At 42.7% G+C, this 16,366-nt stretch overlaps 1 protein-coding gene across 2 annotated transcripts in view; it reads right to left on the bottom strand.

Moving 5' to 3' along the window:
- The window catches only part of LOC119909376 (NLR family CARD domain-containing protein 3-like), a 622,129-nt gene that overhangs the window by 51,292 nt on the left and 554,471 nt on the right, over positions 1-16,366 (bottom strand). Inside the window, exons 4-11 of one of the 2 annotated variants that reach the window (XM_038727579.1) lie at positions 14,813-14,891; positions 14,404-14,632; positions 12,323-14,126; positions 12,057-12,230; positions 9,857-10,030; positions 9,534-9,707; positions 6,758-6,804; positions 4,308-5,122 (exon numbers count right to left, since the gene is read on the bottom strand). In XM_038727579.1, the coding sequence (XP_038583507.1) occupies positions 4,578-5,122; positions 6,758-6,804; positions 9,534-9,707; positions 9,857-10,030; positions 12,057-12,230; positions 12,323-14,126; positions 14,404-14,632; positions 14,813-14,891 (3,226 nt within the window). In that variant the 3' untranslated portion in view covers positions 4,308-4,577. Of the gene's footprint in view, positions 1-4,307; positions 5,123-6,757; positions 6,805-9,533; positions 9,708-9,856; positions 10,031-12,056; positions 12,231-12,322; positions 14,127-14,403; positions 14,633-14,812; positions 14,892-16,366 lie in introns of those variants that run through there. The other variant, XM_038727578.1, reaches the window with a different exon arrangement.

Raw genomic sequence — 16,366 nt, 5'->3', positions numbered from 1 at the left:
CTGATACCTGTACCGCGGCATAAGATGATGTTAGAGTGCGATTTGGTGACCGGTGTTGTTGCTGTTGGTGTGCGTCCTGCACTGCCTATCGATGGTGTAGCGATGATTTTGGGGAACGATCTGGCTGGTGGTGCAGTGTGGGCAGATGGGCCGCCGTCTCCTGTGGTGGTTTTTAAACCGCTGACATTGGATGATTATGGAGAAAGTGGTCTGAGTTTTCCGGAGGTGTTTCCAGCCTGTGCCGTAATGCGTGCACAGAGCCGGGTGGCCGCTCCAGGCGCGCCTGAGCCAAGTGTTGACGTAGAGTGTGGGATTACTTTTCCTACTCTTCCTCCGTCTGTTTCTCGGGATGACTGGGTGAAAAGCCAGCAGACTGATCAGTCTTTGCTCAGTTTATTGAGTGGTGTCCTCCCTGAGAGTGAGATTAAAAATGTCGCTCATGGTTATTTTTTGCAGGACGGATTGCTTGTGCGGAAATGGGTGCCATGCCACGGAGATGTTGTCGGTGAGCCGGTGTTTCAGATCGTTGTGCCTGAGGATTTTCGTAATCTGGTGTTGAAAATTGCTCATGATGAGTCAGGACATCTAGGGGTGAGAAAAACGTATGACCGTGTCCTGCGGTGTTTTTTTTGGCCAAAATTGAAGCACGAGGTTTCCAAATATATTAAGTCGTGTCACATCTGCCAGGTGACAGGTAAATCCAGTCAAGCAATTAAACCAGCGCCACTCTGTCCTATTCCAGCTATTGGTAAACCTTTTGATCATTTGATTATTGACTGTGTGGGGCCTTTACCTACATCTAAATCAGGTTGCTCATATCTGTTGACTATTATGTGCCAAACTACAAGATATCCCGCTGCATATCCTCTGCGTTCGATTTCAGCAAGGTCAGTGATTAAAGCTTTGACACAATTTATGTCAATTTTTGGCATTCCATCCGTTGTTCAAAGTGACCAAGGTTCTAACTTTACCTCTAAAGTGTTTTCACAAGTGCTGAAGCAGTTGAAGGTGCAGCATAATCTAGCGTCACCATATCATGCACAGAGCCAGGGGGCGTTAGAACGTTTTCACCAAACCTTGAAATCGCTGTTACGTGCTTATTGCACTGAGATCGGAGGAGATTGGGAAGAAGGACTACCCTGGTTGATGTTATCAGCCAGGGAAGTAGTGCAAGAGAGCACTGGATTTAGTCCAAATGAGCTCGTTTTTGGCCACACGGTACGCGGACCTTTAGCTGTTTTTCGCGATGGTTTGGTAGAAGGAGATCCACCAAAAAATTGAGCGGATTATGTTAATGGTTTTCGTCATCGCCTATATACAGCTATTGAGAAAGCCCGTGACAACTTGGAGATGGCCCAGTCCAAAATGAAATTGCTGTATGATCGCCAAGCTGAGCGCCGTGAGTTTAGTCCTGGGGACCAGGTTTTGATGTTGTCTCCGGTTGTTGGTTCACCATTCCAGGCTAAATATGCAGGCCCATATACGGTAAAACAGAAAATCTCTGCACAAAATTATGTTATTGCCACTCCTAAGCGGAGAAAGTCATCCCGCCTCTGTCATGTAAATTTGTTGAAACCATATTACAGTCGTGTTTCTCCTGTCTTACCTGAATCCAGTTGTAAAGGTACTATTAGTCCCTCGCTCACTGTTGATTCTGTGTCCCCAGGTTTGGTGGTTCCTGATGGGAAAGTTGATGGGGGGGCCGATGTCAGGGAGCCTGATGACCCGGTGATTTGTGGTAGGCTAAAAAATTCAGAGACGCTACAGAATTTGGAGAGTTTGTTTGTTCATTTGCCTAAATCACAAGGTTCTGAACTTGAGAAGTTAATTAGAAGTTATCCAGCTCTGTGTGTCTCACGGTCAACTTGGCAAAGTGTGAGTTTGCCAGGGCAACCGTGACTTACCTTGGGCGGGTGGTTGGGCAGGGGCGGGTTCGACCCATGGACATTAAAGTTTGTTCTGTTTTGCATTTTCCAGTTCCAACAACTAAAAAAGAACTGATGCATTTTTTGGGCTTGGTGGGGTACTACCGTAGTTTTTGTAAAAACTTTTCTACTGTAGTTTCGCCTTTGACGGACCTTCTAAAGGGTAAAACTAAGTTTGTGTGGTCTTCTTGCTGTCAGAGTGCATTTGATAATGTTAAGTCTCTGTTGTGTTCTGCTCCGGTACTGACTGCACCGCGTCTGGATGAGTCCTTTAAGCTTCAGGTGGATGCTAGTCAGGTGGGTGCTGGCGCTGTGTTGCTGCAGGAGCATGAGGGAATAGATAAGCCCATCTGCTACTTCTCTAAGAAGTTTAATTCTTATCAAATGAATTATTCGACCATAGAGAAAGAGGCGCTGGCTCTCATCTGGGCACTTTAACATTTTGAAGTGTATGTTAGTTGTGGAAGTGGTCCTGTAGTTGTATACACTGATCATAATCCCCTGACTTTTCTCAGTTCGTTACGGTGTACAAATCAACGTCTTATGCGGTGGACTTTGTTTTTACAAGCCCACAGTCTAGATATTAGGCATATAAAAGGCCGTGATAACGTTATGGCAGATGCTCTTTCGCGTGCCCCAGTTGATTAAAAAAGTGTTTACCCTGTCCAATTTTTATCTTGCTCTATCTCCTCTTGTCCTCTTAATATGCTTCATTTGCAGGTACCTGGTTGTAGAGGTTGGGTGTGGGGACAGAGCTGGTAAAAAGGAATGTTTTGTTTAATGTAATTTTGAGTTAATGGGTTGGTTGTTTGGTTTGGGTTTTTTTTTTGGTTTATCCTTTTGGGGGACCCCGTCTTAAGAGGGGGGGGGGGGGGGGGGTGACGACCCCTGTAGGGCTGTCTTGTATAACTCTCTCTGTGCATCTTATTAGGTAATCGTGAACACCTGAGGGCCCCAGGGTGTGCAGATTATTTAAGCCGGCACTAGTGCAGTTTCGGTGCGCGCTCTTCCCCCTCACTCTTCTCTTTTCTTCGTCGGCAGAGGCGTCCCCCGTCAAGGATGTGCCGTCGGTCATTTTGAGTTCTTGTTGTTTTATTTCTACATTTCAACACCTTCACCTACACTATACGTTCACTCACCCACACCTAACACTACTGACTGGACTGATTTTCACATGACATATTTTGGTTTATGTTATAGTAAAATTTATTGTTTACTCTTTGTTAAAATAAATTACTTTTGTTAAACTTTTAGTAGGCCTGCGGTGTGTCTCCATATTTTGTCACAGTCCATGAGCCAGATCGTGACAACCATGTCTTTTTATTTTTATTAATGATCTTCCTTTAATCTGTTCTAATTCTTCTGTTTGACCATATGCAGATGATACTGTCATTTATATTTACCTCATTTACTGCAAATCCAAATTGCCCTTTAATCGGATTTCAATACCTTACAAAATGGCTGTTATCTAATAAAATTTTGCTCAGTAAAACAAAAATTTATTGCGGTCGAATGCAGTGAGGAATGCACAGACCTCTATATTGGGGAGACTAAACAACCACTACACAAACGCATGGCTCAACACAGAAGGGCCAACTCCTCAGGTCAAGACTCTGTAGTCTACTTACATCTGAAGGACAGAGGACACTCATTTGAGGACCACCAGGTGCACATTTTAGACAGAGAAGATGGATGGTTTGATAGAGGTGTCAAGGAAGCCATCTACACCAGGGTTGAGAAGCCGTCATTGAACAGGGGAGGGGGTCTACGCCACCACTTATCCCCCCACTTACAATGCCGTCCTTTCATCACTTCCCAGGAAACTCAACAAACGTAACCTATTGGCCTCAGCTGAAGGTACCAACGATGGTCGTTCAGTCTTGGCCACAGGTAGTCTTAACGACTGTAACGACTGTCGTCACAGCAACAAGGAACACTAACGAACCAGCGGTATCGATGATCCAGGCCAACAACCCCACTGAGGTTAAATAGCTGAGTTTCCCTGCCAGTCAGTCAGAACTGAAGAAGTCCTTGGATGAAGGACTGAAACGTCTTCCAGTATCTTCAACCAAGTCCAGTTGCCCTTGATTTTAACCTTCGTTGGATAACTATGACCTGGATGACTGAGAATCTTCATAGACAACGATAAAAGAAGAATTCACAGCCGGTACTTACTTAAAAGTAACAGTAGTTTGTTATCAGCCTTTTAGTTTTTAAAAGCGAAAACTTCTCATCATGCAGAACTGTAAGTTTTATACAAATATAATACATAAACACAAATAATACATAATATTACGTGTTATATAATATAAATGGCCAAACTGTGTAAAAACAGTGTTTGTTAGGTGCAAACAGCAGAATAAATTGAGACTATTTGTTGAGTTTTTGTTTTCAAACCTTTATTGAAGTGAATGAGAAGCTCTGCAGCCATCAGCAGCTACTAGATGCTGCTCCAAGAAAACTTTATTAAAGTGAAAATCAAAGTCAACACAGTTTGTACACAACAAGTTCATCCCTGAGGAGATCATTTCACCATTTCTAAGAAAACACATTTCTGACATTAAAGGCACAAACAGTGAACAAGATGTTAACCAAAGTGAAGCCTCGTCCACCACCAACATTTAAACCACAGGATTGAAAGCTGTCTCCTTCCTACAGAGAACACAGAGACGCCGAGGAACCATGGGAACAGAACCCAAACCCAAACCCAGGATAAAGAGGTTCAGTGAATGTGGTGTTGAAGGTGTGGAGGTGGATCAGAGTGTCAGAGGAGACTCTGTAGAAGGACAGAGTGCCAGCAGGACAGTCCACATACACTGCTACTCTGTTGGAGGAGGAGGAGAAGGAGGAGAGAGGGAGGACTGTTTCTCTGTTGTTGTGCCAGACAGAGTAATGACCATGAGAGCAGAAAAGACTCCAGGACTGATCATTCATTCCAAACACACACTGATTTCTCTCTCCTCTCCTTCTGATTCCTCTATAAGTCACTGATACATAAACTCCTCCTCTCCACTCGACCTCCCAGTAACAGTGACCAGTCAGACCATTTCTACACAGCAGCTGTTCCCAGAAGTTAAATCTCTCTGGATGATCAGGATATGGCTGCTCCTCTCTCACCACTGTCACCATCCTGTTGTTGTCAGACAGTTTGAGGAATCTGTATGCTGTGTTTGTGTCCAGTGTGAGTTCACAGATATCTGATGGAGAGAACGAGACACAACACAGCAGCAGTTTATCAGACACATCTGAAGGTTATCTTCTGTGTTTGTGTGCTGATGTTGTTCATTTCTATAAAGTTGAATGAGTAAAGAGTAGCGTTTTTCCTTTTCTTAAGCACACCTACTCACCTAAAGCTGCTGGCTACAACTACACTTGGGCCATGTGCTACCATACTATTCCTCTGGTTTCCAGTTCACTCAAGAGGTACAGTGCCATTAGGCACAGACATAAGGCAAACCTCAAGCCTTGAGGGGGGGTGAAAGAGTAATTGTAATTGAAACCAAGGACCAATGTGAAACCAAGGCCCAAGGTGAAACCAAGGACTACAAACACCAAGGCTAATGTGTAACATTTGTTCCTCTGCCCTCCCAAGACAATGGCACTTCACTCTCCTCGTTTACTCCTCTCACAGAGAACAAAGTATCAGAACTCCTGACCCATAGCTGTCCCACTACATGCCCACTGGACCCAATTCCTTAAAATCTCCTCCAAGCCATATCTCCTACTGTGGTCCCGGCAATCACTCATGTAATAAATACTTCTCTGGTTCAGGGACCTTCCCGGCCACTTTCAAAAGGGCTCGGGTTACACCCTTGATTAAAAAGCCCTCACTTGACCCAACTCAAGTTGAGAACTATCGGCCAGTTTCTCTTCTACCATTTTTATCTGAAACTATTGAACGGGCAGTCCTCAAACAGGTCTCAGAATTCCTCTCACGGAAAGACCTCCTGGATCCATATCAGTCTGCTTTTAAGAGTGCCCACTCTACTGAAACTGCTCTTTTGTCTGTAACAGAAGCCCTAAGGTCAGCTAAAGCTGCAGCCCAATCCTCGGTTCTTATCCTGCTTGACCTATCAGCTGCCTTTGACACAGTCAACCACAGGATCCTGCTATCTGCTCTCTCAGCAATGGGCATCTCAGGTAAAGCACTCCTGTGCTTTGAATTCTATCTCTCTGGGCGTTTCTACAATGTTTTGTGGCAAGGACAATTAACCTCCTCCCACTGCCTCTCCACAGGGAGGCCCCAAGGCTCAGTGCTTGGGCCCCTTCTCAATTTACACCACCTCACTGGGGCCGATCATTCGCTCGCACGGCTCCTCTTACCACTGCTACGCAGACGATAAGCAAATCTACCTATCCTTCCCGCCAGACAGCTGTTCTCATCTGTGACACCACAATGGTGGAATGAGCTACCACACGCCATCAGAACAGGGAATTCACTCTCTAATTTCAAGAAGTTCTTGAAAACTCATCTCTTCCAAGAACACTTCCTCTTATAACACCTCTAACTCCTAACATCTAACATGCACTTCCTGTGGTCTTCTATCCCCTACAGTAACCTTTTTTTGATTGCACTTTTTTGTTGACTCTAACTTCTTTTCCTAGGTATTTACTCCATTGATGTGATATGTGCCACTAGCACTTACTAGCATTTATTGCTGCTTTTATTAATATGTATTGTCAGTTTTAGATCTTGTGCTGTATTTTATGCTCTGTTAATGATCGTAGGTTGTTCCTCAAATGTAAGTCGCTTTGGAGAAAAGTGTCTGCCAAATGAGTAAATGTGTGTGTGTGTGTGTTGTCCTCATGAGTCAGATTGAATCCACACTTACACTTCCTCAGACCAGGTTTTAACCTCTGCTCTCCACCATGGTCCACCCTGGAGGAAGAAACACAGTCAGAGTGATTTTCTATCCAACCTGAGTCCTAACTGCTGTTCAACATGAAGCAGTGTTCCTCAGTTTGCCATTGTGACAGAGAATCAGGCTGAATCAACTGTCTCCAGGATTCTTTCGCTGTCAAGAAGAAGAAGAAAACAATCTCTGCTGATCTGCTCTCGTTTTTATTGATGTTCTCCCACATGATAAAACAGAACGTGAAATGTTGTCCTCTGTATGTTTGACCAGCAGCAGCGTTTATGTTTGAAACTGGTCTAAGGACAGATTGCCATATGATGTACAGATTGTAAAGCCTTTTGAGACAAATTTGTGATTTTTGAGTTGATAAATCTGACTTCAAAAAAGCACCTAGAAGGCGATTCTCTTAGGTGTAGGTTTTAGTGATATCTAGCTGTGAGGTTGCCAGTTGCAAACAACCATCTCATCCTCCCTGCCAGTGGCTACACCTTTTGGTTTTCGTTACGTTTGTTTTATTTGAACACCACAACACTCTACACTACAATCACTCATCCACACTGACACTACCGATGTTGCTGACAAACCCATCCCATAATTTAAGCATTATTTTGGTTATCTTATGTTGCAATAAACCTTGTTAATTGAATCGCTGCATCTTTTTCCACTTTTTGTCATGGCCTTTGAGCCTGGTCATGACATAATCATTTAGGTTTATGCCATATACTGGTTAAGTCAAGTCAAGTTTTATTTAAAATGCAAAATCACCAAAAGACATGGTCCCAATACACTTTGTAATGCATTAAAATAAACCATAAAGTACAGAATGCGTGTAATAAAACACAAAATAACACACATTCAGAATAAAATCCCCAAAATAAAATGATAAATGATTTAATAATTTAAAGTTTGCTCAGTCTTGTCCTAACTAAAATCTTTATTAAACAGAAAAGTCTTAAGTTTAGCCTTAAAAGTGGTGAGTAGTAGAGAGGCTTGATAACTAAATTCTCTTTGTCCCATTCTAACCTTAGTTACATTAGGCACCACAAGCAGCCCTGCATTTTGAGAGAGCAGTGCTCTATTAGGGCAGTAAGGTATCAGGAGTTCTTTGAGGTACAACGGTACCTGTCCATTTAAGGCTTTGTAGGTAAGTAGAACAATTTTAAAATATATTCTATATTTCACAGGGAGCCAGTGTAGGGAGACTAGAACAGGAGAAATATGCTCTCTAATCTTGACTCTAGACAGAACACGCGCTGCTGCATTCTGGATCAGCTGCAGAGGCTTCAGAGAGTTGATTGTGCTGACTGCTAGTAAAGAATTGCGATAGTCAAGCCTGGAAGTAATGAATGCATGGATCAGTTTTCCTGCAGTGTTTTGGGACAGGATGTTCCTGATTTTAGCAATGATACATAAATGAAAGTAGGCAGTTCTTGAAATGTGCATAACATACAGGTTGAGGGACATCCTTTGGCATGAGAGACCCGGGTTCAACTCCCAACTGTGACACATCCACCAATGTGTCCCTGAGCAAGACACTTAATCCCAATTTGCTCTAGAGGCATGTGACCTCTGACATATATAACAATTGTACGTCGCTTTGGATAAAAGTGTCAGCTAACTGGATAAATGTAATGTATAGATCTCAAAGGTGTTTGGGCCCAAGTAAAATAACTTCAGTTTTGACTGAGTTCAGCATAAGGAATTTACAGGTCATCCAGGCTTTGAAATCTTGTATGCACACTTGACGTTTGGCTAACTGATTTAAATCATCCGGCCTGATCGCTAGATATAGCTGAGTATCATCAGCATAGCAATGAAAGTTAATGGCATCGTTCCATATAATTCTACCGAGAGGAAGCATATATGGAGTAAAAAGGATTGGTCTGAGCACCAAACCTTGTGGTTCTCCATGATTAACTCTGGTATGCATGGAGGAATCATTATTCACATATACAAATTGGGACCGATCTAACAAACAGGACTTAAACCAACTGAGGGCCGATCCTCTAAAATTTTCCAGTCTAGTCTGTAGAAGTACAGTATATGGTGGTCGATGGTATTGAAAGCAGCGCTCAGATCTAGCAAGACAAGTACAGAAACAAGTCCATTGTCAGATAATCCATTGGTGCAATTAGTGTGTCATTTGTAATTTTCACCAGTGCTGTCTCAGTGCCATGATGTCTTCTAAACCCTGACTGAAAAACCTGAAATTTGACCTCCACCACTGGCTCCGTTTTTATTGGGGTTTTTTTTTAACCTAAAATTGGCCCGATAAGCCTTCATATATTTATAATAACAATAATTCTGATACGATAATGGCGCTAGAAGAAAATTCAGAGAATCACTAATGTTATTATAATTCATCCTGGGGTAAACATGAAGGTCTGAACAACATTTCATAATAATGCATCCAACGGTTGAAATATTTCAGTGAAAGCCAATGAATGAATCTGCTATGGACCATGAAAGTTTGAACAAGATTAAATCGCAACACATTGAGTAGTTGTTGAGATTTTTCAGTCTATAATAAAGTGGAGGAGAGACCGACATTTTGACGCAAAAATCAAGAATGATTTAATGAAAAGAATTATATTTCTATAAGACTTCTGGACATCCACTTGTTTCCAGTATAAGGCCTTCTCACTCCCCTGAACAGGATTAAGAGAAATAAGAAATCCTTCATTATGATGAACCAGAGCGGAAGGACATGAAATTAGAGAAATTTTTGTGAGCTCTTGTTGTCTATCCAAACCTGAGAGTTTCCAGTCTCCAGTGTGGATTATCCAGTCCAGCAGAAAGCAGTGACACTCCTGACTCTCCGGGATGATTGTAGCTCAGATCCAGCTCTCTCAGATGCGAGGGGTTGGAGCTCAGAGCTGAGGCCAGAGATGCACAGCCTTCCTCTGTGATCAGACAAGCTGACAACCTGGAATTTGGAAAATATTGTAAACTCAGTGTTTTAGAAAATCATGTCAGCAGGAAAATCCTTCAGATGTTGACCATCTTCACTAACATGACCGTAAAGCAAGATAAATAGCTGATGTTTTAAATCTTGCTTAACAGCTTAATTCTGACCTGAGAGTTTCCAGTGTACAATGTGGCCTTTCCAGTCCAGCAGACAGCAGTTTCACTCCTGAATCCTGCAGGTCGTTGTTACTCAGGTCCAGCTCTCCGAGACTAGAGGCCTGGCAGCTGAGAACTGAGGACAGAGCTTCACAGGTTCTCTCTGACAGATTACAGCCACTCAGTCTTAAAGAAATGTACACATTTGACAACATTACTCATAATATTGAATGTGATCAAAAGTCATTTTATCAATTACATTTACTCATTTGGCACACTTTTATCAAAAGCGACATACATTTGAGGAACAACATAAAAGCATCAACAAAGCATCAAATACAGCACGAGATCTATAACTGACAATAAATACCAGTAAGAGCTAATAGCACATATCGCATCAATGGGGTAAATACCTAGGAAACAAGTACGAGTTTACAAAATAGTGCAATCAAGTTAGAGGTGTAAGAGAAAGTGTTTTCGGAAGAGATGAATTTTCATGAGCTTCCTGAAGTTAGAGGGGGACACCCCTGCTCTGATGGCATGTGGTAGCTCGTTCCACCATCGTGGTGTCACAGATGAGAATAGCCGGGACTGGGATTGCTTTGTGTGAAGTGATGACAAAGCCAGGCGGCGTTCATTGGAGGAGAGTAGTGGCCAAGAAGGAACGTAAACTTGTGTTATGGAGTTTAGGTAGATGGGTGCAGACCCAGTAGTCACTCTGTATGCGGCATTAGTGACTTGAATTTCATTCGGGAGGCTATGGGTAGCCAGTGGGGGTCACACAGCAATGGAGTGACATGAGTCCTTTTGGGCTGATCAAAAACCAGATGCGCCGCTGCGTTCTGAACCATTTGTAGGGGTTTCAAGTGTCAACAAGTTAACAGTGGACAAAACAGAATCCTTGTAATTCTACTCGGCCCTGTTAACTGAAGATCAGTCATATGAGATGGTAGAATCAAAAGAGCACTCTAAGCTTTTTAAAAAGTGTTAATATCTAAAAACAAAGAAAAAGAAAACAGGACAGTAAAAGTTACAGTGTAGTGTAAGTTCTTAAATAGTTAATTAAAAGCAATGGTAAGAAGAAAAGTCTTCAGACTTATTTTAAAAGAACTGACAGTTTCTTTTTTCTTTCTTTACTTTGAGCATCTGCATTCATAAGAGGAAAAACTTTAGTTTATAGCTCTACATAAGAATCTGTGCGGCATCCCCAGTAACAGAGCAGCCGACAGGACAGAGCTCATTTAAGTGAACAAACACATTTTCCCATTGCCACGTTTCATTTAAGAACATAAAATCCATATTCTCACTGGTAAAAATATTGTTAAGAATAAAAGTTTTGTTTGAAATGGAACCAGCATTGAGCAAGGCAAACCGGAACAATGATGGAATGCCGGCATCCACAATAGCTGACGGAACTAACCGTAAACAGATGGCACGGTCACATGATCTCTAGTTGCGGTGACCGGTCAATTGCTGATCAGAAGGCACAGTAACCATCGGTAGTGGCAGGTCCGCATTCCCATCAGCATGTCGCTGAGAGGGAAGAGGTACTCCTCCAACAGGTAGAGACATCCAGGGGAGCTTCAGCTGGGGAGCATTTCCACCCGCATCCTGGAGGGAAACTGGCCACAACCAACGAGTTCGTTCTCCACACTGAGGCCAGAGCACCCCCATCCAGGAAAGTCACCGCATCTTGACCTGAGCGCCAGCTCTGCAGCCCCTTCTTCTCAGTCTCTTCTTGGGATTAAATAAATATAAAGTATTTCTGATTCTGATTCTAATTACCAGGGCCCCTGGTCGTAAACAGGAGCCAGTACTTTCCCAGCTATCAAAGAGTCTTTGCATAGACTCTCTGATGTCCAACAATGAGCATCGATCATAAGTCCGGACAGCAGAGACACAATCGTTTGAGATTAGGGCTGATATGACAATACAACATACCAGTACAAGCACTGAAAGTTGACACATATGCGACGCAGCAACGGCCAAGCCAAACACAGGCGCAATCTTGCTTGCTTAAAACATGACATAGAAAAAACCTGGTGGATTCTAAAGGAGAGTTGAATATTGATGAAGCAGTAAATTACTCCATTACAAACATAAAATCCTTCAAAGAAATCCTACAGCTATCGACCACTTTCACTAACATTAACATAAAGTCAGACGAGGATAATTAATAGATCAACAGTTTAACAAAAAGCTTGCTACTGACCTGAGAGTTTCCAGTTTACATTGTGGACTTAACAGTCCAGTAGACAGAGACGTCCCTCCCGAATCTCTCAAGCTGTTGTTTCTGAGGTCGAGTTCTCTCAGACTAGAGGACTGGGAGCTGAGAACTGAGGACAGAGCTTCACAGCTTCTCTCTGAGAGGTTACAGCCACTCAGCCTGAAAAAGGATTAGCAATGGACACAAACTAAATGATTTATTTGTCAAATATAAAATAAAGCATTTTTGAAATTGCACATATATCCACCTACAGAGCTTTGTTGGAAGCTTTGACCACTGGCAACAGCCTCAGAAGAGCCTCCTCTGAAGCAGAGTATTTCCTCAGGTCAAACACGTCCAGATCTTTTTCTGATGACAGTAAGATGAAGCCCAGAGCTGACCACTGAGCAGGAGAGAGTTTATCTGTGGAGAGACTTCCTGAACTCAGGGACTGTTGGATCTCCTCCACTAGAGAACGATCATTCAGTTCATTCAGACAGTGGAACAGATTGATGCTTCTCTCTGGAGACAGATCCTCACTGATCTTCTTCTTGATGTACTCAACTGTTTTCTGATTGGTCTGTGAGCTACTTCCTGTCTGTGTCAGCAGACCTCGTAGGAGAGTCTGATTGGTTTGCAGTGAAAGACCCAGGAGGAAGCGGAGGAACAAGTCCAGGTGTCCATTTGGACTCTGTAAGGCCTTGTCAACAGCACTCTGGTAGAGATGTGTTAGTTTAGGTTTGTCTCTGAAGACTTTAGACCGCCGGGAGGTTGTTTGTTCTTCTGCCAGCAGATTGACACCAGAGTTGATGAAGGTCAGATGGACATGAAGAGCAGCCAGAAACTCCTGAACGCTCAGATGGACGAAGCAGAACACCTTGTCCTGGTACAGCCCTCTCTCCTCTTTAAAGATCTGTGTGAACACTCCTGAGTACACTGAGGCTGCTCTGATATCGATGCCACACTCTGTCAGGTCTGATTCATAGAAGATCAGATTGCCTTTCTGTAGCTGCACAAAAGCCAGTTTTCCCAGAGGCTCAATCATCTTCCTGCTCTTTTTATTCCAGTGTGGATCTGTCTCAGCTCCTCCATCATACTTGATGTTCTTCAGTTTGGACTGAACCACCAGGAAGTGGATGTACATCTCAGTCAGGGTCTTGGGCAGCTCTCCTCCCTCTCTGGTCTCCAACACCTCCTCCAGAACTGTAGCAGTGATCCAGCAGAAGACTGGGATGTGGCACATGATGTGGAGGCTTCGTGATGTCTTGATGTGGGAGATGATTCTGCTGGCCTGCTCCTCATCTCTGAATCTCTTCCTGAAGTACTCCTCCTTCTGTGGAGCAGTGAACCCTCTGACCTCTGTCACCATGTCAACACACTCAGGAGGGATCTGATTGGCTGCTGCAGGTCGTGTGGTTATCCAGAGGCGAGCAGAGGGAAGCAGGTTCCCCCTGATGAGGTTTGTCAGCAGCACATCCACTGAGGTGGACTCTGTAACATCAGTCAGGACCTCATTGTTGTGGAAGTCCAGAGGAAGTCGACACTCATCCAGACCGTCAAAGATGAACACAACCTGGAACTCTTCAAAGCTGCAGATTCCTGCTGCTTTGGTTTCAGGAAAGAAGTGATGAACAAGTTCCACCAAGCTGTACTTTTTCTCTTTCAGCACATTCAGCTCTCTGAAAGTGAATGGAAATGTGAACTGTATGTCCTGGTTGGCTTTGTCTTCAGCCCAGTCCAGAGTGAACTTCTGTGTTAAGACTGTTTTCCCAATGCCAGCCACTCCCTTTGTCATCACTGTTCTGATTGGTTCGTCTCTTCCAGGTGAGGCTTTAAAGATGTCTTCTTGTCTGATGGTTGTTTCTGGTCTGTCTGGTTTCCTGGATGCTGTTTCAATCTGTCTGACCTCATGTTCATCATTGACCTCTGCAGTCCCTCCCTCTGTGATGTAGAGCTCTGTGTAGATCTGGTTCAGAAGGGTTGGGTTTCCTGCTTTAGCAATCCCCTCAAACACACACTGGAACTTCTTCTTCAGGTTAGACTTGAGTTTACGTCGGCACACTGGAGCAGCAGTTCCTGAATGAAGAAAGAAGAAATGTGATAAATAAGTGGATGCTACGGTAAATCTGATAAATGTAAACTTTAAGACATCAAGATGGTATTTATTTTCCTCCTCCATGAAATCACTTCAGCTCATCAGCTGTGAACAGTTTCTGAGTTTCAGCCCAGAAGAATTCATAGATCTGATCCAAATGTGTGCATCATATTAACAGCAGAGTTTGAAATGGAAAATTCTCCCATGTTGCCTCCATTTCCTCTTTCCATCATGTTCAATCTGTTCAAATCCTCTTACTGCTCTGCAGACGCTCAGCCAGCTCCTCCTGCTTCATTCTCCTCAGGAAGTGCAGTGTGATCTTCAGAAATGCCTCTCTGCTGCTCCTCCTCTGCTCCTCCTCCTCACCGTCCAACACCTCCTCATCCTCCCTCTGACTCTCTAAGCATTCTGGGTAATCTGGACTCAGAACCCTCTGGAACTTCTTCACCTCGTTCTTCACAAACCTGCCAATGTTTTCCTGGAGCAGCTGGAACAGAAGAAAATGTAAAGTTGAACTGGTAGAAGTCAACATCAGATCATCTGTGACAGACAGAAAGCCTGCTGGTCTGCAGAGTGCAGCATGGAGACTGGATCAGAATGCTGCTTCACTATTTACTTTGTGGCTGTTGTAATTAGCAGTAGTAGCTGAGCTTGTACATTTACACACCATAAATATGGAGTCCAGGTCTGTTTGATGCTGCTGGGCAGACTGACCACTGGGAACCTCTGAGCTCTGCTGATCAACTCTGTGAAGAAATATGATTTGAACATATAATGACTGTAGGGCATCAGCAGCCTCTCTTGCCCTGGTAAAAAACCATGAACCCTTCCCAGTGTCTGTCTGTCCTAAATGTGACTACCCCTATATGTAGATTCACATGCCCATGATGCTCAGCACCTTCCAAATAAAAGCCCAACAAAGTACTCAAATTAACTCAAATAACAATGTAACTGTCCACTTGGAGTCATTTAAAGTGTATTGATTTTAATGATTGTGAGTATATTTTGTATTTGTAAAAGACGTTTTTTTATTAGGATTATGGTTTAGTCATGGGCAGATCACTCCACGCAGGTACCAGTGTCGTCCACCAGTGGGCAGTATAGTTTCTGCTACTAGACTAAACTAACCCCAGTATAACTGTGGATAAACCACAAACGAAAGCAGAGCAAGCAGACTCGAAGCACACTGTAGAGACGGCAACTTATTGAAAATAGTAACAAAGGAAACTTCCAGTCCTAAGTTTAATGCCCTTGGGAAGCGGAACAAGGTGTGTATTGTTGTCTATGTGCGGGTGCTGCGGGAGTGAAGTGTTCATGTTTATTGTTGAAAGTTGTTTAGCTATGTATTGACAAAGGGCCATTTAGCTTTGATGTATTAATGTAGTGTGTGATTTAAAGGTTATTGTGTAGTATATAGGTATTGGTATAGAGTGACTGTCGTTTAATTTGTGTATTTAATTAGGTTTATTGTTGTAGCATGTTTGATTTTAGCTAAGGTAATATGTGTATAAAAGTACTTATGTTTATATCTGATTGTATATCTTTATATTTTTCACGGTGAACTATGGTATTTGGATACGGAGGAAAAGAAAGAAATAAAGAAACCATAAAGACATTAGTTGAGACTCTCTGCATTATACAGTACTTTAAACACAGAGGGCAGTTACAAATAACATAAATCTTCTACATCCATGTCAATAAAATAATCAAGCTGATTACTTAAGGCGAAAACAGCTATAAAATTAAGTAATTAGTTATTAAATTAAATTACAAAACAAGGGAGTAGCTCTGACAATGACAGTAATAAATGTGCTGTAGTGGATCCTGACAGAAACACAACAGTGATAAATGCGCAGGTTCACTGAAATTCCTCTAGGATAAAATGCTGCGTCTCAGTGTGGACATCAGTGGACTGAGAGGCTGATGAGGACCTACTACTGGAAAGTATGAGCAAATAAAAAGGCACGCTCATACTTTACTTTAATATTAGTTCTTGTGTTTGACATTTGTTCTTTGAACCTGTGTTTTGTTTCTGTGCTGCTGATGTGACATAAGAATTAAAATTTTTCTATTTTTTCTAAAAGTTTCTATATTTATTTTTAATTAACAAAGAACGGTGCTGGACCAAGACCTACCTGAGAGCTCTTTTTAGAAGAGTCAACAAAACAACACAAACATATAAGATTCTTACTTTTGTTCAGCACGGTTATGTCCAGCTTTG

This window comes from Micropterus salmoides, unplaced genomic scaffold, assembly GCF_014851395.1.
Source record: "Micropterus salmoides isolate LMB-PRFRI ecotype aquatic unplaced genomic scaffold, ASM1485139v1 Ms_hic_scaffold_18, whole genome shotgun sequence".
In the NCBI taxonomy this organism is placed as follows: Eukaryota; Metazoa; Chordata; class Actinopteri; order Centrarchiformes; family Centrarchidae; genus Micropterus; species Micropterus salmoides.
The sequence above is the reverse complement of the archived record's forward strand: the minus strand, read 5'-3'. Positions and strand labels throughout refer to the sequence as shown.